General features: G+C 35.9%; 1 protein-coding gene and 1 pseudogene across 3 annotated transcripts; one reads left to right on the top strand and one right to left on the bottom strand.

The window, feature by feature from the left end:
* The first annotated feature begins 7,291 nt into the window (after positions 1–7,291).
* Positions 7,292–26,875, top strand: Tasl (TLR adaptor interacting with endolysosomal SLC15A4). Of its 3 annotated transcripts, none has more exons than XM_027927383.2 (2): positions 7,292–7,474; positions 23,428–26,875. In XM_027927383.2, the coding sequence occupies exon 2, from the start codon at positions 23,429–23,431 to the stop codon at positions 24,323–24,325; it is 897 nt and encodes a 298-aa protein (XP_027783184.2). In that variant the 5' UTR covers positions 7,292–7,474; position 23,428; the 3' UTR covers positions 24,326–26,875. The 3 variants fall into 3 exon arrangements, with proteins under 3 accessions (XP_027783184.2, XP_027783185.2, XP_027783186.2); XM_027927384.2 differs by lacking the exon at positions 7,292–7,474 and adding an exon at positions 14,916–14,953; XM_027927385.2 differs by lacking the exon at positions 7,292–7,474 and adding an exon at positions 17,864–17,948.
* LOC114086104 (transcription elongation factor A protein-like 9) lies at positions 14,292–14,745 on the bottom strand (annotated as a pseudogene).
* Positions 26,876–27,452: the final 577 nt, after the last annotated feature.

Below are 27,452 nucleotides of genomic sequence, written 5' to 3'. Positions count from 1 at the left end.
ATTCCTGGGTAATTTATGTGCATGTCAAAGTTTGAGAAGCAATATATTAAAAAGCCATTTTATTGCACTCATTTAAGATGTATACCTGGATATTTTAGTATACTTATTTTGAAAGACATATGCATAGTTAAATGATTATTACAATTAAGCAAATTAACATACTCATCATACACAAGAGTTATCTTTTCTCTTTCTTTATTTTTTTCTTGTTTGTGGCAAAAATACCTAAAATCTAAAAGACCTTGAAGAAAAGCCAAGAGACCTGTGAATCAATTTGACATGATATGTGTGCAATGAGCTCTTATGTCTCCTTCATTTAATTCTAATCTAATCTTATTACTTAGTTGGAATTTCTAATAATAAGCCTTCAAAAGAAAGGATTGATCATCATATGCATCATAGTAATTCCTCCAAGAAAGTTAAGATGCAGAAAACAGGGGCTGGGGTTGTGGCTCAGTGGTAGAGTGCTAGCCTAGCATGCATGAGGCACTGGGTTCCATTCTCAGAACCACATAAATGTAAAATTTTATTTTTAAAATAAATATTTATTTTTTTAATTTTGGGTGGACACAATAATAAAAGTTATCTTGAAAAATATTATGTTGAAAGTTATCCCATTTTTATGAGCCTTAAACATCTTTCTTCTTGTCCCTAGGAGTTAAGGAAAAGAGGTACAAACAATAGAAATTGCTTTGTTTTTATAAATGCAGGAACTAGAAATAGAAAGAAGTTGCTTAGACAACGTTAGCTCTTGGACCTATAATTTAATACGCATATGTGCTTGAGTTTTACTCAAAGAGGGACAGGATTTTAAGGAGGATGTGGTCTACTGAAGACAGAGATGAAAACTTTCTGTCCCAGAAGGGAGGAACTATGGAAATTTAAGAAATCACAAGATGAGTGCCAGGGCACACACCTGTAATCTCAGCTGCTCAGAAGGCTGAGTAGGAGGATTGTAAGTTCAAGGTCAACCTCAGCAATTTAGTAAGACTTTGTCTTAAAATAAAAAATAAAAAGGGCGGGTATGTAGCTCAGAAGCTCAGTGATGGACCGCCTCCAGCTTCAATCCCCACTACTAAGGGTGGGGGGGGGGGAAAGAGCTCACAGGCACTATTTTCACTTCTCCATTGCTTTGAGAAAAAATGCTCTGGACCAAAGTTTCAGTTTCTCATCCGTAGACCTCACATGTCTCTGGCTGCCTTCATCAACATGAACCAGTGCTATGGCATGATAAAAATAAGCAAGGGGAAAAAGTCAGAAGAACCATTCCAAAGAGAATGTCAGTTTTGAAAATCTGGAACTTTCTTTCGGGTGTAAAAATCCCTGCTTGGCTTTGGAGCTTGTTGTTTCTCTGCCTTAAGAAACCTATCCTAGGTCTGGGGGTGTGGTACAGTGGTAGAGCCTTGCTTAGCATGCGTGAGACCTGTAGTTTGATCCCAAGCACCACACACGCATGCATGCATGCAATTACCCAAACTGCACAATCTAGAGTCTGCGAACTTCTATCACCTACTTGATGACAGAAGCTAAAATTCTCATTAGAAGTCTGGTTGTAGGGCTGGGGTTGTGGCTCAGCAGTAGAGCGCTCGCCTAGCACATGCAAAGAGGCCCTGGGTTCAATTCTCAGCACCATATATAAATAAATAAAAAAAATAAAGATATTGTGTCAACTACAACTATATATATATATATATATATATATATATATATATATATATATATATATATATATATATATATGTCTGGTTGTAGAGTAATATTCAAACTGCTAGTTAACTTTGCTCTCCAAAGCCACTGTCCTAAACAGGTTGAAAGAGAGAGGCCACTATCACTTTTGGATTTCAAAATTTACTATGCTCGTCCTTTATAGTTCAGATTATCTAAAACTGTGCAGGCAAGGACATTAAAGAAAATGGAATTTATATTCTATCTAAAAATACAATTTTAATCTATTGGGTCAATCTAGCCTTTTCATTTAGTTCAGTCCTTTAGAGAGACCCCAACAAAAACAGATACCAACAGATTTGACCTTCCTTTTCTTTCCCTCCTTTCAAAAGTCTGAAAGGCAAACCAAAAAACCAACACAAAACAAAACAAAACCAACCAACCAAATAAAAAAATAAATAAACCAAACCAAACAATAAAACCCCAGACTACGGTTTAGGATAAAAATCAATGCATGAGAATTAAGATTCTTTATAAATTTGGCTGAGTATTTTGTCTCCTAGTCTTAACAGAAGTAAATTAATATGAGGCCAAAGCCGTATTCATGCAAATACTCATTTGTGTGAGCCTCAAAAAATAGGTAAGTAGGGATTTTGGCTCAGTGGTAGAGTGCTCACCTAGCGTGTGTGAGGCACTGGGTTAGATCCTAAGCACTAAATAAAAATAAATAAATAAAATAAAGGTGTTCATCTACAACTAAAAAATATTTTAAAAAATAGGTAAGTAAATATTATCAGTTAAATGGAAACCCTAAGTTGTTCAACCAGAGAACAGAATAATATTCTCTTCAAAATCAATTTATGGTAGATGAAATAAGACATTATCTTAGCTTGAAGAAGCAAATGTCTCCATGTTCAAGATCTGAAAATCGGATTGAGGGAAGGAATAAGAGATCAACAGAGGAAAATATAAGAACTATGAAAGACAGAGCAGAAGTTTGTTAAAATGGGCTTAAAACAAATAGTTTTGCTACAGTTTCCAGTTTACTTTAATTAGAGTTAATGATACAGATTTGAATTTGGTGTTAGCAATGTTTACTAGATCATTAAGGTAGACAGTGTCCATAAAAAAATCAAAGGATGACAATTAGAAAGCAGAAACCCAAGTATTTGTGGGATTGTTAATTCCTTAAGCATTCAGGTACTTTCTTTGCTACCTTTGATTGATGCCAACTAAAGAGTAATAGCCAACAAGGATGAGCTATTCTGTGTACTATACATGGCTTTAAAATGAGATATATAGGATTAAATTCAATTTGCCTTTCAATTTTTATCATATTTCATTTTCAAATAATTTTTCAACTGAAAGCATTTCAAAATGCTTCAGAAATTTTACAAATGCAGTAATCATATTATTTGATACTGAAATGAAAATCTTTCTGAGGTGGAAAATGGGAATTATTCAAGAGCAAACAGTATACATTACAATCAATTATATCCTAAATAACAAAATCTCTAGTGCACAACAAGCTATTACAGCTTCATAGGAATTCAGAATGTTGTACTTAATAAAGCAATTATAATCTGTCATTCCGTCCTCAAGATAAGCAGTACTGCCCTGGAGCTTACCTCATGGATTTCTTTGGTATAAATTAAACCTACTGGAGTATAACTAAGAATTTTTAAATGTCATATTAATTTAACTCTATGGGATATGTAACATGTTTCTAAATTCTAATATGTTCATGTTAATTTTATAGAATGCCAACTAAAATTAATCTTTTGCAGAGAAAGTACATTAAAAACTTATGTAGAATATTATAATTATATCTGCAGAAAAAGTAATTATTAAGATAAACTATGAAAAATGAATTTGTGTAGATAGGATTACAGGTTTTGTTTTTATGGTAATGGGGATGGAACCCAGGGCCTCATATATGCCAGGCAAGTACTCTGTCACTGAGCTACATCCCCACCCACCCCCATTTTTTAAATTTTGAGGCAGGGTCTTGCTAAGTTATCCAGGCTGGCCTTCACTCTCAACCTCCTGAGTAGCTGGGTTTACAGGCATGCACTGCTATTTCTGGTGAATTGTGTTTTTAAAGATGTTATATTATGCATTATTATGAAAAAGGGTTTTTTTATGTACTGTCATATGGGCACTATTGATTTATTTGTTGTTGTTTTGTTTACTTTTCTTAGAGGTGCAAAGAAAATCCAATTATAAATGACTCTGGTCTATTGTATCAAATTGGCAGGCATTGGTGACTAATTGTAGAAATCAAGGATGAAGTTAAATTAGAGAGGAATTCAAGGTAGGAATTTGAGTTTAGGTCTTGCCATAAAGATGAATGAGGGGGCTGGGGATGTGGCTCAAGCGGTAGCGCGCTTGCCTGGCATGCGTGCGGCCCGGGTTCGATCCTCAGCACCACATACAAACAAAGATGTTGTATCCACCAAAACCTAAAAAATAAATATTAAAAAAAAAAGATGAATGAGGATGTGGGCTGGGGTTGTGGCTCAGTGGTAGAGCACTTGCCTAGCAAGTGTGAGGCCCTGGGTTTTATCCTCAGCACCACATAAAAATAAATAAATAAAGGTATTGTGTCCAACTACAACTAAAAAATAAATATTAAAAAAAGATGAGTGAGAATGTGACCTTTGAGACAGATGATTAAAGTAGTCAAATGCCCATAAACAAGCTTTTTGTGATCATAAGAGAAAAACAATCAGGCCTAGAGATACAGATATACAATACAGGTCACACAGAGAAGATAGTGGAAGGTGTTGCAAGTGATGAGTTCACCAAGATAAGATATTTAAAATAAGATAAAAAAAGACAGGCAAGAAACCTTAGTTCTAGGAAATAGATGGTTGATGTGAAACTAATGAAAGAGATTAGAAAGGAGAAAGTGGGGAGGAAGGAGAATAACTAGCAGTGTGCAATGACACAAAATCAACTAGTGTTAGAACATTTAGAAGTAAATATAGGGTGGCCACTATAGAGTGAGCTAGATGTGGATGATATGATGGAAATTGCATAGAAGATATTTTTTACACTGGCAGAGGTAATTGGGTAATAGTAATAATATCCATTTAGAGAAACAGAAATCAAGGCAATATAGCAGATTAATGGAAACCCATATTATAAGATTTCAGCTATTGAGGAAATTTCCATCCTACTTTATTATAGTCAACAAAGGAAAGCAGTTCAAAACCAATTTCTTTTTTTTATATTTATTTTTCAGTTTTCGGTGGACACAACCTCTTTATTTTATTTTATGTGGTGCTGAGGATCGAACCCAGCGCCCCGCGCATGCCAGGCGAGCGTGTTACCACTTGAGCCACATCTCCAGCCCCAAAACCAATTTCTTATGCTCAGCTTTTATACAAAGAGAGATGTAAGCTAACTTCTCATATGCCAACTATTTTATTACAGAAAACTTTTTCCTGGCAAGGATGATTTTCAATTTAAGAGACAAAATCAAGAGTGAGTGTTATCAAATTCTTCATTTAATACATGTGACTTAAGCAAACCTGCAGTGGGGTGGAATCATCCCTCATTGGTTATTTCATGGCATTGCCAAGTGAGTTCTTGGGGAATTCACCAAAGTGTGTTTCTGGAGTTAGGTAGGACTCACTCTAGGGTATCCACATGATTGTGGTTGGACCTACACAAAGGTGAAATTAAATAATGTTTGGCCTTGAAGTTTCTATGATCTCTTGATCACAACTAAATCCTTGATGACCTACTAAAGCCTGGAGACATCCCAGGTCAGATTTTATAGTATTGCACTGCCACTGAGCCTACCCCTGAGTCTATGAGTCTGTGTTTCTTATAGCAGATCAAGTCAGATTTGAAACTAGTTGATAACTGTCTTTATTATGGCTCATATGTAAACTGCCTTTTCAATTGGATCTATATCCATGACATAGTGCAGAAAATTATGAAAGACTCTAATAAAAATGCTAGTATAATTTTAAAAGTGAGTTTTTATGATAAGCCATTGAACAAAGGTAAACAAAACAATCAAACTCACTAAGTGGAAATGGTCACCAATTAAGGATTTGGAAAATAGCTTTGGTCTATGGTAGAAAAAGATGATGAAATGGTTATCATTTGAGCAGGGTTATTCTTTGTCAGTTAAGTTGAAACAGGGTAAACCAACTAAGGGCTTTTGAAAACTTTAATTTTCTGTTTTGGGGCAAGAAGAACTGATTCATTTGCAGATAGACTTGTCTGTCATCTAGAAAAGACAGATTATAATATATTTGGACTGTAAAATCAAATAAATTTAAATAAGACTAAAATAAAAGTTTGTAAAATGGACAGGAATATACAAGATAAAAATTTCAAAGGGGTAGAGAATGAAAAGTAACCTCATTCTAGAAAGGCTATTGCTTGTTTCTAATTTTTTTTTGTGTGTGTATCCATACAGAAATAGAAATATTCTAGTAAGCAAATAATTTGTGTGTGTATGTATGTATGTGTGTGTGTGTGTGTGTGTGTGTGTATTCCTTTAAAAACACAAGTTGGAACATAATTTCTTGCTAAAGAATGTATCTTAGATATCCTTTTCTATCAGTAGACATAAATCTACCTCACTCTAACAATTGCATAATATTCCACAAGAGGGATACATTCTTACTTATTTAGCCAATATCATACTTATGGATAACATTTTTTTTCTCAGTCATCTTCATTTTCTTTTTTATTGTCACTATAAATTGTTTATTCAAACATAAAACAATGGACAGTGAAAAATATACTTTTGTTGGTAGTGGGGTGGGGCATGAAAAGGGCAGGGACAGATGAAGAACAGCCCAGAAGGAAAAACAGCTCTATCCACCCATTCTGCTTCCCTGGCCAGCCAGGTTCAAAGCCCTTCAAGCATAGCTCGCTGGGCTGCTGTAAATACATACTGTGATTATGTGCAAGGGGTTGTTTCGGTCTCCACAGGGAGAGGATGGGGGGGGGGGTCATTTACTTTTTCAAACAATGCTGTGACAAATATATGTTCATATACATGTTTGTGCACAAGTATGTATATATAGCTAAGATAAATTTATAGAAATGAAATAGTTGCATTTAAAAGGAATAAATTTTGACTGATACTGAAACATTGCTCTCTAAATATGTTTACAATCTCACTAATAGTGGATGGGAGTGTCCGTTTCTCCACAACCTTGCCCACAAAATTTTAACTTTAGGTAATTGGAAAGAGAAATTTTTTTTTCATTGCATTTTTAGAATTATAAACATGATTGATAAATAATACTTCTTAAAAATATAAATTAGTGATAAAACTGAGAAATTTCTAAAGTCATAAATGGCTTTGGTTGAATTTCAGTAGAGGGTTCCCCGAGAATTAGTTATCGTAGAAAGACAAATTAATTGTGTTGATAGGGTGCTTGCATAATGCATAGAAATAAACTTTTCTTTCTTTCTTTTTTTTTTTTTTTTTTTAGCAAGAGACAGTTTCATAGATAGGTTTCATTTTTCGAAAAAGGGGAAGAAACACCATTCTGTGCATTCTGTGGCTCGATGTGGGTTCGTCAGTTATTACCCACCCCCCATTTCCTGGGACTTCCCACTGCTTCTTTGTACAAATCAGACTTGTGCAAAAACAACTCTTTTTCCATAGGATCAGTTATAAAAAGAACTGCAATGAAATGAGCAGCTTATTTTCTCAGTCTCATCAGTCAAAGACTTGCAAACGTTCTGGAAAGAGTGTTGGCTGGCTTGTTCATTTCTATTGGGACAATCATTGTGTTTCTGCAGGACCAAAGTAGCAGACTGGCTAGTGAAGGTAAGAAAAAGGAGGCAACGGGATTCTGGTAACATTTCCTTCCATTTCTCTTCTCACTTTCTTAACCCTTTATTGTCAGAGTTCATCTAAAATATTTTTAAAGCTCACCAAATCAGAGGTGAGTAGGAGTTGAAGCAAGCGTTGAATGGGCTTGGACAATAAAAAGGAATTCAGCTAAACACTTTCTTTTCTTATCTCCTTGTGTGATTCCTGACATTTAAAAAAATTAACTTGAAATTTTTTGACTGGTCTGATCAAATTCTTTGTTGTATAATTTATTCAGTCCTCTTACTGGTTGCTGTGCCAGTTTAGTTTCCACATTTTTAACAGAAGGCCTAAAAACTTAAGTAGGATTTTGCAGTGACAACGTGGCTCTTGAATTCAGTTATAGCAATGAGTTATAGAGACAAACACAATCACAATGCATTCTAGTTGGATTTCACTCTCAATTATTCAGTTCACCAAGCTTTGATAGTGTTGTTCTATGTTCCAACATATATTCAAAGTGAATCTGATCTGTAATGATGATGCTTTTCAAATTGCCATCTGGGTGATTTAGGAAAAGCCTGCTTTAGGATATTAAGACTTTTGTTAGAAATATCTTTAGACCTGCTGAAGCATTCTTTTGCTTTGTGCACATGCTTCTTGAATATATGCTTGCATATAGACCTTGTTTAGTCAGAATATGCATACTGATTTTTTATATAACATTCCTTGCATAATTTAGTGTAAGGCAATTGTTTCATAGCTTGAAAAGCTTGTAAGAGTAAAGAGTATTTGAAATATGTGTTAAACATCCATATCATGCTGATGATTTTGAAGATTTACAAGAGTAGTGCACTACTTATTATCTAGAGCAAAGTGATGTTTGAAATACTTACATAAAGTCACCAAAACATTTCCAAATACATATATAATTGTTATTTTAGGTATATAAGATATTGTCCCTGTATTCATTGACCCTGCATTTTTATTCTTCAAAGTTATAAACCTATATAAAAATTGAAAGGATAGTACAATGAACACCTAAATTTCGATTATGTAGATTAATCAGTCGTATCATTTTGCCACATTTACTCTCTCTTTCTGTATGTCTTTCTCAGTTTTTTTTTTCTCTGAACCATTTCAGAGTATATTGTTGACTGTAGGACACATGTCACCCCTAAATTCTTGAGTATATATCTCCTAAGAATAAGGGCAGTCTATTTCATAATCACAGCACAATTGTGACACCAAGGCAATTTAATATCAATACAATGCTATTATCTAACATATGACTCACATTCAATTTCTCCAATTAGCCACATGTTCTTTAGAAGTTTTTATTTTTTAATATTTATTTGTATATTTGGTGTTGGGAATTGAACCCAGGACCCTGAACATGCTAGGAAAGTGCTCTGCCACTGAACTACGTACCCAGCCCAGCTTTTTAATTTTTTAAGTCCCAGAACCAATCAAGGATCTTTCAGTGCATTTGGTTGTTATGCCTATTATTAAGTAAATGTTAATGGTAATAAGAATAATTAACAATGATTAACAATTATATCTTCAAGGAAATTATTATTTTTAGTCCTCTATTTTCTGTCAAAATACTCCTGAAAAAGTGATCATAAAGTTTAATTTTTCTATTGTGAAATGATAAGAAAGAATATGAACAAAAAACCCAATTATGACAAAAATTTAATATTTCTGCACTAAATTTTACATCTTATGAAATAAGGAATTTCACACATCAGGTTCAGCCCTTGGAAGTAGCTGTTACCTTTGGACATAAAAATCCAAGCAGAACCAAATAGAAGATCATTTATTTACTTGGTGAGTTTAATATGGACAAAAGGATGATCTTTGGTTTACAATTGTGTTGTCTTAACCAAGTTAGACTTCCAGAAATTCATTTGTTATATAAGAATTATTTTACAAGGCTGCTAAGCCTGGAAGATAAAGGATGCAAAGAACTCCCTTAAAAATCATTTTACATTTGGTAGAAAAGTAGATAATCCCAGATTATGTTTTGTAACAAGGATTGAAATAGGGATGAGTGATTCTTTAGAGCAGTAAGAGGTAAAATAATAGGGATATGATCTAGGACATGTGATAACATGATTAGTCATTTCTAGCTCTAAAGAACAGGTATGTTAAAAGATAAGACTAAAGAAGCTGTCAATGCTATTTTACAGAGGGAGGACTTTCCAAAACAACAACAATAACAACAACAACAACAAAAAACTCCTTTCTTGAGTAAAATACTTGCATCACTCACTGAAAACAAAACACATAAGACAGATTTGGTGATACTGTCCAAATTAGCTCATAAACAAAACAATATTCAAATTTTTATTTTTTGTCTTTTTTCTAAAAATTTCAATGATAATTTAACAGTGGTTTATCTGCAAGTCCCCCAATTCAATATGGTCTTAAAATATTAAATTGGAATTATAGGATCTAGAATTTATATTACAGGAGAAATAAAGAGATGAAATAGAGGATTTCGAGGTCTGGGGGTATTAACAAATAACATCTCTGTTATATGACTTCACATGATCTTAAAAAACAGTTTCCTTCACTCTCAAATTCGAGACAAGTATAAATTTGCTTATCTAATTGGAGAACTAAAAAAAGTGCTGCAGATTATCAGTGGAAACAATTTTTTTTTGGTACCAGGGATTGAACTCAGGGGCACTTGACCACTAAGCCACATCCCCAGTCCTATTTTGTATTTTGTTTAGAGAAAGGGTCTCACTGAGTTGCTTAATGTCTTGCTGTTGTTGAGGCTGGCTTTGAACTTGAGATCCTCCTGTCTTAGCCTCCTGCGCTGCTGGGATTACAGGCATGTGCCACTGCATCTAGTAGAAACAATCTTAAACATTGCTGATGAGAAAAGAAATTGTTCCAAGCTACTTGAAAGGCAGTTTGTTAATAGCAGTGATCTAGTAATTCTACTGCTCCAAATCTGGCCTGAGGAAATAGTCATGGAAGCATGTGCCAGGATTACACATAGTAAAAAGCAAGAAAAACCTCAACGTTCACTATGAGTAATTATTTACTAAATAAAAATAAGATGTACCTATAGATGTATTATTTCATAACTGTCTAAAAATAGATCTACATAAGCAGACATGCTGTTAGGTGGGAGGCAAACTGCTCCCAGGCCAGATTGGCTCAAGATTTTCCATGAAACAGAAGATAACATTGGCATGTCTTTCATTCCATGAGTTTGTATCCCATGATGCTGCTTGGCAGTTCCATCCCACTGCCTTCATTTGCATTTGGCCACTGGAGGTATCCTTTGTACCCATCTCAACCCTGAATCTTTTTTTTTTTTTTTTTTTTTTTTTGCTGAGGCTGGCTTTGAACTCTGGATTCTCCTCTGTCTCAGAGCCCTCCACCAGCTGCTAGGATTACAGGCCTGTGCCACCAGTGATCTTACATCTTTTTTTTTTTTTTTTGAGAGAGAGAGAGAGAGGAGAGAGAGAGAGAGAGAATTTCAATATCTATTTTTTTATTTTTTATTTTTTTTTAGTTTTCGGTGGACACAACATCTTTGTTTGTATGTGGTGCTGAGGATCGGAGGATCGAACCCGGGCCGCACGCATGCCAGGCGAGCGCGCTACCGCTTCAGCCACATCCCCAGCCCCGTGATCTTGCATCTTAAAGTGTCTAAGTTTGCCCTTGCCCAAAATATTCTTCAAGAAGCTGGATCTTTTCTTATTCTTTTTCACTCCAAATTCTCTCATTTCTCATCAATCTTGAACTTTCTTTCCTTCCTCCCTGCCTCCCTTCCTTCTTCTCTCTCTCCCTCTCCTCCTTACTTTCTCTCTCTCCTTTCTTTTGCTATTGCCAGTTACTTTTTCACTCCAAAGACTATTGCAATGATTTATTTCACTGCTTATGGTAGTGGCCAGGTTTTCTGAAATTTCCATGCAATCCTGATGAATACCTTGGGGTAAGGGAGGGAAGAACCCTTTCTAATTTAGGGATAAGGATTCTGAATGGCTGGCCAATGGCTCTGAAATGTTAATATTTGAGATGAAACCTGAAAGTTATGGGTGGTGGGCCACAGGATGGACATTGAACCAGAGCAGTCAGGACAGAAGAAAAAAATATACAAATCCCTGGAATAGGAGTAGGATTTCGGGGAACTGGGAAGGGCTTAACATGGCTGGCATTCTGGGTCCAATGGAGAACAGGCAGAGATGAGGTTAAGAAGACAGACAAGGGGCCCGGGGTTGTAGCTCAGTGATACAGTGCTTGCTTAGCATGTATTTGATCCCCAGCATGGGTTTGATCCCCAGCACCACATGAAACTAAATAAACAAAATAAAGTTATTGTGACCATCTACAACTAAAAATATTTTTTTTAAAAAAAGAAGACAAAGTATTCCATATTATAAGGGTCTAATGTGTTTGGATATTGTCCTGGAGGATATGGGGCATAAGTGATATTTAAACAGGGCATCTGGAATATTAAATTATTAAATAACCCAGTGGAAAGTGATTGTAAAATTAGAGATGATACAATTCTAGGCTATAGCAATGAGACCGTTTCAGGAAAATGGTCATATGGTTGGATTTTAAAAATAGAGGATAGGGGCTGGGGCTGTGGCTCAGTGGTAGAGCCCTTGCTTAGCATGAGTGTGGCACTGGGTTCTATCCTCAACACCACATAAAAATAAATAAAAAAATAAAGGTATTTTTTTGCATCTACAACTACAAAAATAAATAAATACAGGGCTGGGGCTGTGGCTCAGTGGTAGTGCGCTCGCCTAGCACGTGTGAGGTCCTGGGTTCAATCCTCAGCACCATATAAAAATAAATACATAAAATAAAGATTTTAAAAAATAAAATGGTGGAATTATTTTTAAAAATACAATGGAACAGGAATATTAAAATAAATAAATAAATAAATACAAAAAATAGAGGTTAAATTATTTGTATGTCTCAAAGACACATGAGCATTGACCTGAAGTTAGAACATACGGGGTAGGTGCTGGCTGTCCCTCTTGGAGCCTTTCTTTCTGTACTTCATGGCACCTTCCTTCTTTTATTTGGCAAATGTTGCTGTTATTAAATGGATTTAGGGCTTATATCCTTTTTCTGGAAGTACTAATTGCTTGTTATCATGGCTTTGTGATATTAACTCCTCTTATCTATGCAGTAGAGCAAGATGTTCTAAGAACTGAACACATACTTTGGAGTTTGTAAATTTGGGCTTGAATTTTGCCTCTAGTAGTTAGTAGCTATATGACCTTGGAAAGGGCATCTGTCATAACTGAAACCCAGTTTTCTCATTTGGAAAATCCAGATTATGATAATACTTAATGTGTAGTGTTGTTGAAAGATTAGTTGTAATGGATGAAGGCCACTCAATGCGTGGTGGCTATTATAATGGCCTATCCAATGTATTGCATCTGCTTTTTGACTGAGGTCAAGTGTAGGCAAGCTATGACATAGGACTAAATTGGCCCTGTACTTTGGTAAGTAAAGTTTTATCAGAACATAGCTACAATAATTTGTTTACATATTGTCTAAGGCTGCTTTTGTGCTATGATGGTAGATTTGCAAGACTCCATATGATCTGCAAAGCCAAAGTTTGCAGTTCATTCCGTTTTTTTTTTTTTTCAAATGTGCCCTTTTATAAAGTTCCTCCCTCTTTAGGTTTTCCTTTTGACTCCATGCTTGTGTTGTTTGGGTGTAAATTAAAAGTGTATCTAAGCATAAGCATAGAAGCAATAACAACAATTTTCTGAGAACTTACACAAACATTAATATAGAAGGAAGAATTTATATTGCAGTTTCTTCTGAAAACAAAGTAAATGATTTAACAAAGTGCTGTACTTTAGCACATATTTCTAACTTGTGAATTTGCACATAAGGTTAATTTTGGTATTCCCCTGTCTGGTAATGATTAATGTAGGCTAAATATGCCTAGAACATCTCATCTGCAAATGTCCTTGAATGTCTTTTTCTTTACACTTAACCAGTCATGGAGAAATTATACACACACACACACACATACACACATACACACACTAAGATATGAAACAAAAATTCAAGTAATAAAATATTTTTTAACAACCAAAGAAAACCATTAGGTTAAATTTTAGTGTCTCAGATGAAATTAAAAGATACATTAATTTTTTTTGCTTTTTAGTTATAAAATTTTATTATTTTAGCAACAATAATGTGTATTCATTTTAGGAATATGGAAAATGCAAACAAGCAGAAGATTGTATTCATAATCCCAGCACTGAAACTGAACTTTTTTTTTTTTTGCAGCACTGAGAATTGAACAAAGGAGTTCAATTACTCCACTAAGCTACATCCCCAGCCTATTTTATTTTATGGTCAGGGTCTTGCTAAGTTGCAGAAGCTGGTCTTGAACTTGTGGTCCTCCTCTCCTGCCTCAGCCTCACAAATTGCTGGGATTATAGGCCTGTGCCACCATGCCCAGCTTGCCTGAATTTTTTGTCTCTTATCCTTCCCAAGTTTTAATGAGCATATATGTAATATACAAATGTACTTTTACCTTATTCAGAAATATGGTATTCACATATTATTTAGTAACTTTTCCCCCCATTTTATATGCTAACAGGGACCTCTTTTTTATAGTGAGTAAATCTCTCTTATTCAAAGACAGAGACTTGTAGATAGGTTCAAAATACAATAAACAATGAGATGCAGATAACAAGAGCTATATCTAAAACCACTAATAGCAACTGGTTAAAAGTAGAAAGATGGGCAAAGATATATCAGGAAAAGTGCTAATAAAACAAAAGCTATATAGCAATGTTTATATCAGATTAAACAGAAATCAAGGTAAACTACATCAAATAAGGGTAAGGATGGTTTCTATTGATCTTCCAATGCATCACTATAAGTTTGTTTCTTCTTTCCTTATCTCATCTATTTCATCCACTTCCCTAAACATATCCTCATTGCTCAAATGCCTGTTATATATATCTTCTTTAAAATCCTGGAGAGATTGAATCAGCCTTTCTCTAAAAGTTTCTTCTGCATTTTCCTCCTCCTCTTCCTCTGGCTGTTCCTCAGGCTTTGGCTCTTCCTCCAGCTTTGGTTCATTCTCATTGTCTGGTTTTTCTTCAATTTTCTGACAGGGTTTCATCTTGTGCCTCCCTTTCTTCTTTCCTGCTTATTCCTCTTTGAATGCAATTACTGGTATTGATCTGGTCTGCTTCTTTCTCCTACTTTTATGGCCTTGGAAGGTTCTAACAGACCTGCACAATTCCAGCAAGCTGAGTCCTTCCACTGGCCTCCGGTGCTGCTGCCTGCACTGCAGAAGGGAGCTGGTACCCAGACGGGAACAAGGACCAGACTAGCAGGACTTCTGCACACATTGACTCCTCAAGATACATTAATATTTATTTGAAGTGTATTATTTAGAGATCCATGGATACCTTCTTGAAATTTCTTAAAATTATTAAGAAAAAAAACCCCAACTATTAATTAAAATACACCCAAGTAAGTTTTCTTTATTTCTCTATTTTTAAATTTTAGGATATTATGATGTGCAGCACTGTTTTTATTCTACTGGTGCATTAGAGGCTCTCTATAAGATTAAATGTGTTAATATATGTAAAATTTTTGTTTATAAATTTTATGCATTAATCTTTGCACAGCTTTAAAACTATTTTCAGAAGCCTCCTTAGCATGCTTTCTGCTGCCCTCTGCTGCTAATTTTCAGAAATGTCAGATGAGTAAAGCTCATTTAACTCTTCATAAACTCATTCAATATTAAAGTTTGAGGATACTCTAAGAGATGGTTTAATTGCACATTCCCTCTCTCTCTCTCTCTCTCTCTCTCTCTCTCTCTCTCTCTCTCTCGGTGGTGTGGGGGTTATTAACCAAGTTATATCCCCAGCCCCTAATTCTACATTCTCACCTTATTGATGAAAAGTTGAGTCTTTGAGGAGTTAAGTAATCTAAACATGGGCTCTGCTTTTTGACAGTGTTTGAATGCCTGATGACTTTGAACACATTACTCAATTTTGTCATCTGTAAAATGAGACTAGTAATACCTACATCTTAGAATCTTTGTGAGGGTAAATTTCTTAATTTTTGTGTTTAAAAATTTTTCTTGGGATATTAGAGATTGAGTCCAGGGGTTCTCTACCACTGAGCTACATTCCCCAGCTTTTAAATTTTTTTAAAAAATTTGAGACAGTCTAAGTTGCCCAGGTTGACCTTAAACTTGTGATCTTCCTGCCTCAGCTTCCAGAGTTGCTGGGATTAAAATCATGCACCACTGTGTCAGGGAAGATCAATTTCTTTAGTACATTATTATATGATTATTATATGGGTTGTATCTTATATACCTGGCACTAACTACACTAAAACCACAGTTAGTGACAAAGTCAGAACTAGAACTCTGCTCCATTACCTACTAAGTTAATTTTTTTTTGGCATCAGTGAGTCTGAACACATGGCTAAATTTTACCTTCAAATACAGTTTTAAAAAATGTGATCTAAGCTGGGTGTGGTGGCGCAAGCCTGTAAATCCCAGCGGCTTGGGAGGCTGAGGCAAGAGGATTATGACTTCAAAGCCAGCTTCAGCAACTTAGTGAGGCCCTAAGCAACTCAGTGAGACTCTGTCTTTAAATAAAATACAAAATAGGGCTGGGGATGTAGCTCAGTGGTCAAATGCCCCTGAGTTCAATCCCCAGTACCAAAAAAAAAAAAAAAAAATGATCTATTCAATGCATCTGAAGCCCTTTCAATTTTTTACAAAGTTATGTGATACTGCAGCCTTTGCTGCTACTCCTTCCTCCTGATACTGTTCAAGGAGAGCTCCCCACACAAGTTATTATGAACACTCAAAAGCTCCTCCAATATGAATTCCTACTACACTTAGATGATGATTTCAAGTAACTTTTCTAATGTGCTTCCTGCCTGACTCTAATGGATAACTAGACACTTGCACCCAGATAGTTTATCTTAGTCAAGACAGACTAAGCTAAACCCATTATCTCCCTTCCTAGCTCCTCCTCCTGATTTGATGGTAAGTGCTGGTGCCACTTCCCAACAAATCCAGACTCAGAGTTCATCTCTCTTTATCTTTATGTCTGGGAGTCTTGGTCATTCATACTCATTCTTTCTCTTACTTAACTGTTCCCTGCCTCTTGGTTACTGTCCCAGGTGGGGCTGAATCCAGCAGCCTCCTAACTTAAGTTTCATATATACCTTATATACATAAACTGAAGATAACTTTCATTTTTTTAAATTTTGTATCTTTTTACTTTTATTTGTGTATTTTAGTTATACATAGTAGTTGGGTTTATTTTGACAAAATCACACATGCATGTAACTTAAAAAAATTAATTGTAGATGAACACAATACCTTCCCTTCCTTCTTTCCTTTCTTCTTCCATGCTGAGGATCAAACCCAGTGCCTCACATGTGCTAGGCAAGCACTATACCTCTGAGCCACAACCCTAGCCCCTATACATGGAATTTGACTTGCTCCTTGTCTGTCTCTGATGCCTCCCCTTTACCTACTCCTATTATACTTCCTCTACTCTACTGGTCTTAACTGAAGGTAATTTCATATGGTATTTTAAGTGTACCTGAGTTTTGATTGTGACCCATCACATGAGGTCCAATGTGGAATTTTTGACTTGTGCTGTCATGTTGGCACCCAAGAAGTTTCAGATTTTTGAGCCTTTCAGATTTGGATTTTTGGATTTGGGATACTCAACCCTTAATTGCCTACAGGGTATGTATTTCCTGCCTTGCATGTCCCAACTTATCTCCCTGACCTCATCTCCCAGTCCTCCCTCACAGGAATATCTTCCTTTTCTCAGGAGTGTATGAATCCCTATACACTGGGAGGTACTTTCTGCTTTTTGATTATTGGGCCTCCTACTTTCCTGGTCTTCCTTGGGCCCCACACATCAGCATGGTAAGGTGTTTATTTTGCCTGAACTAAGGCACCAACAAACCTCTCTGTAGATTACAAAGCAAGAGAAAGGCCCATAACTCAAAGCAAAAAACCTTCCTTAGGAATTTATTTATGATTCTATGTAGAACCTGGAGAAAATATACGTTAAACAGGCATTGTAAAGTATTAAGGCTATCTATCATACCTTCTTTTCCATCCGGGTTCCCCCCACCCTCTCTTCTTGTAATTTCCATCTGGGTTTATCCCTACCTTCTGTTTTCTACCTCTGGGACAAAGGAGTTGGCTGGAGGCATTTCCACAGTTGAGCCTCAAGGTTTTTTATATTTGAAATAGGCCTGTTGGTGCTATCAGGCCCCCTTCCCCTAACAGGAGTTTTATCTCTTCCTGCCTAAGTAAATCCTGCTCTGTTTACTCATTAAAAATAACAAAACAAAACAAAACAAAAACTTCTTCCTTCACTGTTGCAGAGGAGTGGGGACTATCTGAAGTTTTCATAAACAGCATCCACAGACAAAGAAAAGGGCCCATTGACTAATATGAAGAGAAAGAGGATAAATGGTGGGTGATGTGGGATATGTCTGAAAGGGAAAAGGGGTAATAAAAGTGGATTCTGTGAATTGTGATAGTTTAGGAAATGTTCTTAGGTAAGCATGGTTCAAAAATAACACTTGATTGTACCTGGACTGTTGTCTTTCACTGACCCACATGAAAATGACCATATAGACTACTTCATTGTGTCACCCTTCTCCCCCTGTCTGCAGTGCTTTTGCCCTTGCTTGCTGCTTGTTTCAAAGCTTTTTGTTCTATAGCACCAAAGGTTTACTTGCCCCAGACTTCTGTCTCTCTTCTTCAGTCCAAGAGTATCTTTACTCACAACTCAACTGTACAGGAAGGGCCACCTTCTTGTTTTTCCTCTTAGTTACTCTAAAAATTGTTTTAAATTTTAATTAAAAAATTGAGTCAAAGTTACATATGTGCATAGTTTGGGTGACAATTTTTTTTTTTTTGGTTTGGGGGATTGAACCCAGGGGCGCTTAACCACTGAGCCACATCCCCAGCCCTTTTTATTTTTTATTTTGAGCCAGGGTCTTGATAAGTTGCTGAGGGTCTTAGCTAAGGCTTGCCTTGAACTTATGATCCTCCTGCTTCAGCCTCCCAACTTGGTGGAATTACAGTTGTGCATCACAGTGCCTTACAAAAATCACATAATTCTTTGAGGTTTGTTATGAAAAACCAGCAGTTCCTGTGCCCTTATCCAGAAACAACAACTTTTATTTCCATTAACTAATTATTTAGTATTTGTCACAATTTCTTTCAATAACATGCTTATGTACTTTTTTCTTTTTTTAAATTTATTGACTTGTCACTATGAAGAAGAGAATTTGGAACAGGATTTCTCTTTCTTCCCCTGGTTTCCACCAAGTATATGTGACTTTATTCCATTACTCTCACCATATATAGTGAGCTTATAGGCAAATGCCTAGGATAGTTTTTATTGGTATTACATTAATATACATAATAAAATAATATTTCTTTCCTGACTTTACAGTCACTCTATGGTTATTTTAAAAAGGTAGTTAGCTCTATTTTTAGTGCTTTATTTAATGTCATGGTTATATAAAAGCTATTTACAACTCAGCCATATAGTAAACCATAGATTTGTTTGTTTTTTGCTGCATGACTTTTAGGCTCAGTGGTAGAGTGCTTATCTTGCATGTGTGAGGCACTGGGTTCCATCCTCAGCATCACATTAAAAAATAAATAAAATAAAGGCATTGTGTCCACCTACAACTAAAAATATATATTTTTTAAAAGTCTGAAGATTCTGGTTCTTGGTCTTTTCCGTATATGACATTTTTCCCTTCTGCAAACTTATAATATCTTCTCTTTGTCCCAACAATAAGAGGGGGTGCAGGTCTATTTTTACACAGTATTTTGGAAACTCACAGTCCTTCAGTTCTGGGAAGCATTCTTGAGTTGTTTATTTGTATTTCTTCCCTATTTTCTCTGCTCTGTCTTTCTGAACTATTATTATTCAGATAATGGTTCTCCTGGACTTGTTCTTTAATTTTATCTTTACCATTTTCTATCTTGTATTTTTGGTCTACTTTCAAAATAAAAAATTGCCTTAACTTTACCTTCCAATCCTTGTATTGAATTTTAAAATAGTGATTTTTAATTTCCAAAAGCTTCAGTGTACTTTTTAATTCACATTTTAGCAGTACATTATAATTATATACAATAGTGAGATTCATTATGCCATGCTCATATATGCATGTAAAATAATCTGATCAATCTCATTCACCAGTACTTTCTCTTTCCTTCACCTTCTCTCTCCTGATCCCCTTCCTCTACTCTGCTGGTATCCCTTCTATTATTTTTTAATTTTTGGAAGGAGAGGTACCAGGGATTGAACTCAAGGGCACTCAACCACTGAGCCACATCACCATCCCTATTTTGTGTTTTATTTAGAGTCAGGGTCTCCAAAATTGCTTAGGGCCTCGCTTTTGCTGAGGTGTCTTTGAACTCACAATCCTCCTGAGCCACAGGGATTACAGGCATGTACCACCGTGCCTGGCTGTTTTTGTATTCTTTTTATAAAAAATATTTTTTATACCTTTATTTTGTTTATTCGGTATTTTTTTATGTGGTGGTTGGAATGAAACAGGGTTCCTTACACATGCTAGGCAACTGCTCTACAACTGAGTCACAGTGCTAGCCCTATTTTTGTATTCTTAATGATTGCTATTCTAACTGGAATAAGATGAAATCTTACTGTAGTTTTGATTTCCATTTTCCTGATTGCTAAGGATATGGAACATTTTTTTTTAAATAGTTTTTTTGGCTATTTGTATTTCTTCTTTTTAGAAATGTCTGTTTAGGGGGCTGGGGATGTGGCTCAAGCGGTAGCGCGCTCACCTGGCATGTGTGCGGCCCGGGTTCGATCCTCAGCACCACATACAAACAAAGATGTTGTGTCCGCCGAAAACTAAGAAATAAATATTTTAAAATTCTTTCTCTCTCTTAAAAAAAAAAAAGAAATTCCTCAACTTTAGGGGAATTTAAATAATTTTGGCACTTGTATTTTCCCATGGCTCTTGTAAGTTTTCCCAGTCTCCTAAGACATTAACCCTTGGTCCACTACTTTTCAGCATATAAAATGTAATTGCTCTTGTTTCACCTCATGTTTCCCCTTTTCTTATGTGTTATGTCTTTTACAAGCATCATTTACTGTTGTTTTGGTGAAGGTTGGGGCAGGAGGAAAAAAAACACATGCATATGCCTATTCTGCTATCTTCTCTGTAAATCTTTGCTTTTCTCTACCTTAATTTATCTTTTTTGGGGCTCACCTTCTCTGGAGAGGTGGAAAATTTATCCCTGGCAATCAGGAATTCCGTAATCACTTTAGGATTACTTCCTCCTGGAGTTTACCTCTAAGTTCCAGGTTGCTTATATAGAATCATAGGATCAGTTAGGAATGGGAGTAGGTGGGGGCAATCTTTGTTTTTTACTATGTAGTCACACTGATACACATGGAAACTTCTTGTCATTCATTTACCTAGCCCCTGGTTAGTACTCCATGGAGATCATGTCTGCAATCTTTGTATCCCAATTCTAGGAATTCTCCAGTTTTCAAGCTCTCAGTACCATGCTGTGTGTAAGATTTGATGAAGTGACCTCAGGCCTGTCCTTTGGGTGGTCCACTGCACCACTGTTGAACATGAAAGAATTTTGTGAGGCTTTTTGCTTGCTCAGATTCTACATGGCCCCGATGCACAGACTTCATCTGTTTTTGGCTCCCTAAACCTTTCTCAAGTCATGCTGTTTTCTTCCACGGTAGATTCAGATCACTTGCGTCTATTGTTAATGCATAAATATCATGCCCTAAATTCTTCATGGTTCTGAATTTTGAAGTTCAAAACTTCAGGTTATGGTATCTCGCAAGTCATTTCTCTAAAATTGTTGTTTTTGTCCAGAGTTTCTAAAGCTTATTTAGAAACTCAAAAGCCAACAGTGCAATTTTGCCCTGAGTTTCCACAATGAGGTTTTGAGGCCTTAAAAGCAATACCCTAGCTACAGCCTAGGAGAGAGACCTGAGGGGGAAGTAATTACATCACTATTAGGACTTTATGCTAATCTCTTTTACTTTGTTAATTATCTTCTAGTATGTAAAATTTGCCTTTTCACCCAGTTGTTAGGTTTGTTGAGGGCAGAAGTGCACTTAGAAAGTTTTCTTCTCTCTCTCTCTCTCTTTTTTTTTTTTAAGGAAAAGAACAACATTTTCTTTGTAAGTGCGTTTAGCAAACAATAATTATTCATGGATTTATTGAAGACCTTTAACTTTGCAACTTTATGGCACATAATTGTGCCTGGAATATAGTAAACATTTAAGTAATTGATAAATTTGATGATTATACCTTAGAATGTTTGCAAAAAAGAAAATATATTACTCTTATTGAATTAAAAGAGAGGGAAAAATAAAAATAAATAAAAGGAGGGATATATTTTATCTACCTGGAAAATAAAAACTACATGAATGTAAAAAAAGGGCTGACAGTTTTAAAAGGACCTTTATATATGGTTTTAAAATGATCCCTCTTTTCTAATATGACTTGTCAATTTCAGAGTCAAGTTGGTAGATCTCTTTTAGAAGCCCAGACCTTGAGGCCAAAGAGGACCAGTTTTCCTCACTGTGGCTGGTTGCTCCAGTGCCAAGAATGCCAGTGTGTTCCTTTTTTAGAAAATGCAGCTGTGGTTTCTGGCCTATTTTAGCCACTCCAGACTTCTATGACAACTGCAGAGGGTGGGGAGAGGAGGCAGGTGTAGGGAAAGCCCACTATCAGGAAAGCTCTGTGCTTAACTAGGGTAGAGGTAAACATACCAATTGAGTGCAGAGACATTTCCAGGATATATATTGAGAAGTGGAAGGTGTAGAGAAAAAAAAATCCACCCCGGTCTGCAAAGGTAGGAGAAACTGTAATCCTGAATCATGTGATGAGTATGAATTGATTTCATAGCAGCCATTGTTTCATTCAAGTTAACAAATACATTTTGGGTCCCTCCTAAATTAAAAAAACAAAACAAAACAGAAAACAGTCCAGCTCCCAGGGATACAATATAAAGATGAGTAAGACACAGCTCTTGTTTTTAGTAGAATTTGCCAGATTTCCTCACTATTTTTCTCATAGTCCACTAGCCATGTTGCTGTTCAAACTACAACTTCTCAATAACTCTCCATTCCTTCTGAGGCAGAATATAAATCCCTTTGCCTGGCTGTCAAGGGCCTTCATGATACAATTCCAGATGATTTTCCCAGTCTCTTCTGCTTGTGCTCAGATTCTTGGTATGTGGTGAATAGGTTGTACCACTATATTCTCTTATAACTGTGCCAATGGCTGGAATGCCTACTTAGTTTCATCACTCAACTGAAATGCCACATTCCCTGTGAGATATCCTGTGACTTCTCCCCTTTTACCCCAGGTTGTGTTAGAGTCCCCTCCTCTGGACTTTCTTTATGCCTATCACAATTATATCCCCAGTGATATAATATTGGAATTATTTGTATCTAGTTTATTTTCTTGCATAGTGAGAAACTTCTTGAAGGATGGAACTGGTATGTATCATTTCATCATTATATACCCAGAACATGCCATAGTTCTGGTATACAGGAGGCATGGAATTAGTAATGGCTTGGTGAGTGAATGAAATTATTTCATTCATCATCCTTTACATGTTTTTTTTTTTTTTTTGTACTGGGGATTAAACCCAGAGGCACTTAACCACTGAGCCACACCCCCAGCCCTATTTTGTATTTTTTTAATTTAGAGACAGGGTCTCACTGAGTTGCTTAGTATATTGCTTTTGCTGAGGCTGGCTTTGAACTCAAGATCCTCCTGCCTCAGTCTCCTGAGCCACTGGGATTACAGGCATGTGCCACTATGCCTGGCCATCCTTTATATTTTTGATATATTAATTGCCAACTTAAAAGAGTCCAGTCTTCTTTTTCCCCATTGTTACTCATCAATTCTCTTTCCAGAATGCTGTCAGAAGGGTATCTCAGTGGACTTGCCTACTGGAATGACATCTACTGGAATCACGCATCTTATAATGAAGAGGTGGCTGGGGAAAAGGAAGAGGAGACAACTTCTGTTGCGGCTCTTTCCTATTCCTCTGTGGATGAAGAGGAAGTCAGAAGTCTTTACATGAGCTGCAAATCCTCTGGCAAGTTTATTTCTTCACTGCACTCAAGAGAAAACCAATGTAACAGAAGTCAGAGAGTCACAGTGCTGCAGACAAACCCTAATCCGGTGTTTGAAAGCCCAAACTTGGCTGCAGTTGAAATATGTAGAGACCTCCATAGAGGGACCTACTTGGTTCCACCTTCCTGCAAAAGCATTTGCAAAAATTACAATGACTTACATATTGCAGGGGGACAAGTGATGGCCGTTAACTCAGTGATGACAGATTTTCCCTCTGAGAGCAGTTTTGAATGTGGTCCTTTGCTGAAGTCATCGGAGATTCCTTTGCCCATGGAAGATTCCATTTCCACTCAGCCCAGTGACTTTCCCCAAAAGCCTATTCAGCGGTACTCATCGTATTGGAAAATAACCAGCATCAAAGAAAAAAGCAGCCTGCAAATGCAGAAACCTATTTCAAATGCAGTGCTGAATGAGTACTTGGAGCAGAAGGTGGTGGAGTTATATAAGCAGTACATCATGGATGCCATGTTTCATGACAGTTCTCCTACCCAGATTCTGGCATCTGAACTCATCATGACAAGTGTGGACCAAATCAGTCTTCAAGTGTCTAGAGAGAAGAACCTGGAGACCTCAAAAGCTAGGGATTTAGTCATTAGTCGCCTATTACAGTTGGCATCAACTGAGATCAGTACACCTAGTCTTCACATTTCACAGTACAGCAATGTGAATCCATAGAGAGGATGCTTCCATCTCTTTCATCTACCCCAAAACAATACTAATACTATATTGATTTATTTGGAAAATGTGCTGGAGGGGGCTATAAAAGGGAGTCAAAAACCTGAAAAGCAAATGTTGGATAGAAAGTAGGTGTGAATAAAGAAGAAATCTCTTAATATTACACATGATGAAGGAATGTGGGAAGAGAAATCATAATGGTTTCAAAGAGAGGTTTGCACAGCAACAAAGCAAAAATAAAAATGATCAAAAAAGAAAAGGTTGTGATCCACTTATGGGAGTATAAAAATCAGAAAAAAAGACAATCCAAATAAGAAAAAAAAAAAAAAAAACCACGGCAAAACTAAAACCCCAAAAGTTTCAGGGTAGAGAGTTTAAAAAAATAGTGTTTTCTACCCAAATAAATTCCTCCAAGTTGTTTCTTCTTAAGGGAAATGGACTGCAGAAGGCTGCTATATTTGGGTCGAAAGACAAATTCAAACATTTTTTAAAAGTACATTTGTAGCTGTTTTCTGTATCAGTAGAGCTATTCTTTGTAAATATTAAAACTGTACCAAATTGCAATTGTGGCTTTTTTTTAATGATTACTTAGCTACATCCTCAACCAAAAAACAGCCATGAAAATCCCCTAATTGTTTACTAGTGGAGATGACACTTTTTAAATGGAAAATACCAGAGTGAGCACTAGACCATTTAGTTTCATTATTCTGTGTATGATTTTCATCGTGGTACCAGGCTTCAAAAGAAATTATGAATATTGTTAGTTTCCCCATTTCCCTCTCCCTTATCTATATGTATTCTTGACCTGGAACATGTAAAGGGTCTTCTGTATCCTCAAAAGAATGTTACAAACCCTAGGGTCCCATAATTTCAAATTCTGTAAACTCGTTCACTAGAACTCTAGCTCCATGGTGGCTTCACTGCTCTCTCCTCTAGCTCAAGAGTTTGCAAATTATGGGCCATTGGCCAAACCTATTTTGCTGCCTGTTTCAAACTCCTAGAGCTAAGAATGACTTTCTCATTTTTAATTATATTGCTTAATTTTCCTTTGCAGTGTTTTGCTTGATATAGTACTTATTTTTATATTTTCCTTCATGTGCTTCTCCATATTCCAAACATTTTTGGCACATAGTAGGCATCCAATTAATATTTGTCAAATGGATTAATATGTTTGGCCGTGTTGGATACTACAACTAGTGGTCAAAGTAAGAGACCATTAATATAAAAATCAGATAATTCTTTTTTTGTTTTGTTTTGTTTTGGGTAGGGGTACCAGGGATTGAACTCAGGTGCATTTGGCCACTGAGCAACATCCCCAGCCTTTTTTGTATGTCTATTTAGAGACAGGGTCTCACTGAGTTGCTTAGTGCCTCGCTTTTGCTGAGGCTGGCTTTGAACTCGTGATCCTCCTGCCTCAGCCTCCCAAGCCACTGGGATGACAGGCCTGCACCACCATGCCCAATGTTGATTTTCTTTATCAAAGATGATTCCTGTCTATCTAATCTATCAATCCAATCTTATCTATCTCTGTCTATCTACTTGTCTATTTTGCATTTGTCTTGTGTGCTTTTGTGGTTATATAGAAAAATTTGTTGCCAAGACAATGCCAAGAAACTTTTTCCTGGTGTGTTCTTTTAAATTAAATTCTACTTGTTCTTTTAAATTAAATTCACAATTTATTTATCTATTCTACTGTTAATGGATATTTGGGTGGGTTCCAGTTTTTTGGTTATTATAAAGATAGCTATTCTGAAAAAAACATTCTTTACTAATTTGTTACTGATGTATAGAAGTATGACTGCTTTTCACTTAAAATTATTAAGCCTTCATCGATGGGTGAAATAAGTTTGTTATGCTCCTTTATTGTAATTTTTTATGTAGATTTAAAGTAGTTGTTTGTTTATTTAATTTTGTAGAGCTGGGGATTGAACCCAGGGCCTCATGCATGCTGAGCATGTGCTTTACCACTGTGCCACATCCCCAGTCTTTATGTTGTTTTGATATCATAGATTAGCAAGGTTAATTGTGGGGAGAAATCCTTTTTCTTCTCATATCCTCTTGGGAAAATTTGAATGAGATTAGCATGATCTGTTCTGAGCTTGATGTTTGCTTTAAAGGAAGATTTTAAATTAGTGCTTTAATTTCTTTAATATTAATGGAACTATCCATGCTTATAATATGTTCTCAAATCAATTCTGGCAAGTTATACTTTCCTAGGAATTTTTCCATTTTGCCTAACTTGTTAAAGTTGCTGGGTGTTAATTATCTTTATAATGTTGGTGCTTCTTTTTCATTTATCCCTTTTATTTTGGTGCCTCCTCTCTGTGTCTTTCTCTGTCTCTGTCTTTCTCTCTCTCAATGAATGTTGCTGGAAATCTGGCTATTTTGCAAGCTTTCCCCCACAAATAAAGGAAAAGTTACATAATATAAATACAAAAAAGGAAAACACATCAATATATTTGATTTGATTTTTTGTGCATTATATTATACATAATGGTAGAGTCATTTTGACATATTTGCAAATGCATATCTCTCTCTCTCTCTCTCTCTCTCTCTCTCTCTCTCTCTCTCTCTATATATATATATATATATATATATATATATATTTTATTTTTAGAAGGGGGACTAAGAATTGAACTCAGGGGCACTTGACCACTGAGCCACATCCCCAGCCCTTTTTTGTATTTTATTTAGAGACAGGGTCTCACTGAGTTGCTTAGTGCCTCACTTTTGCTGAGGCTGGCTTTGAACTTGCAATTCTCCTGCCTCAGCCTTCTGAGCTGCTGGGATTACATGCATGTGCCACTGTGCCCATCACATCAATATAGTTTTGAAGGAAAAAACTTTTACAAATTCTTATAATTCAGCATAATTAATTTCCTTATTCTGTATAGTTATAATGTACTAATAAAAAATAAAAATTCCTATAATTCCTTTTACTGTATTATTTTTTAATTTTAGCTGACAAATAATAATTGCATATATTATTTGTTTATTAAGCACAATGTGATGTTTTGATACATATTTATTTTGTGGAATAATTAAATCAAGCTAATTAACAAATACATAGCCTAGAGATGAAGACAGACCAACACCATCTTGTGGACTCCATATTCTTTGCCTAATG

Source organism: Marmota flaviventris, chromosome X, assembly GCF_047511675.1.
Source record: "Marmota flaviventris isolate mMarFla1 chromosome X, mMarFla1.hap1, whole genome shotgun sequence".
Taxonomy (NCBI): domain Eukaryota; kingdom Metazoa; phylum Chordata; class Mammalia; order Rodentia; family Sciuridae; genus Marmota; species Marmota flaviventris.
Note: the sequence above shows the minus strand (reverse complement) of the source record. Positions and strands in the feature narration are given on the sequence as shown.

Bases quoted from the DNA above. Each gene is read 5' to 3' on its own strand.
- Tasl (XM_027927383.2), top strand. From the start codon at position 23,429: ATGCTGTCAGAAGGGTATCTCAGTGGACTTGCCTACTGGAATGACATC.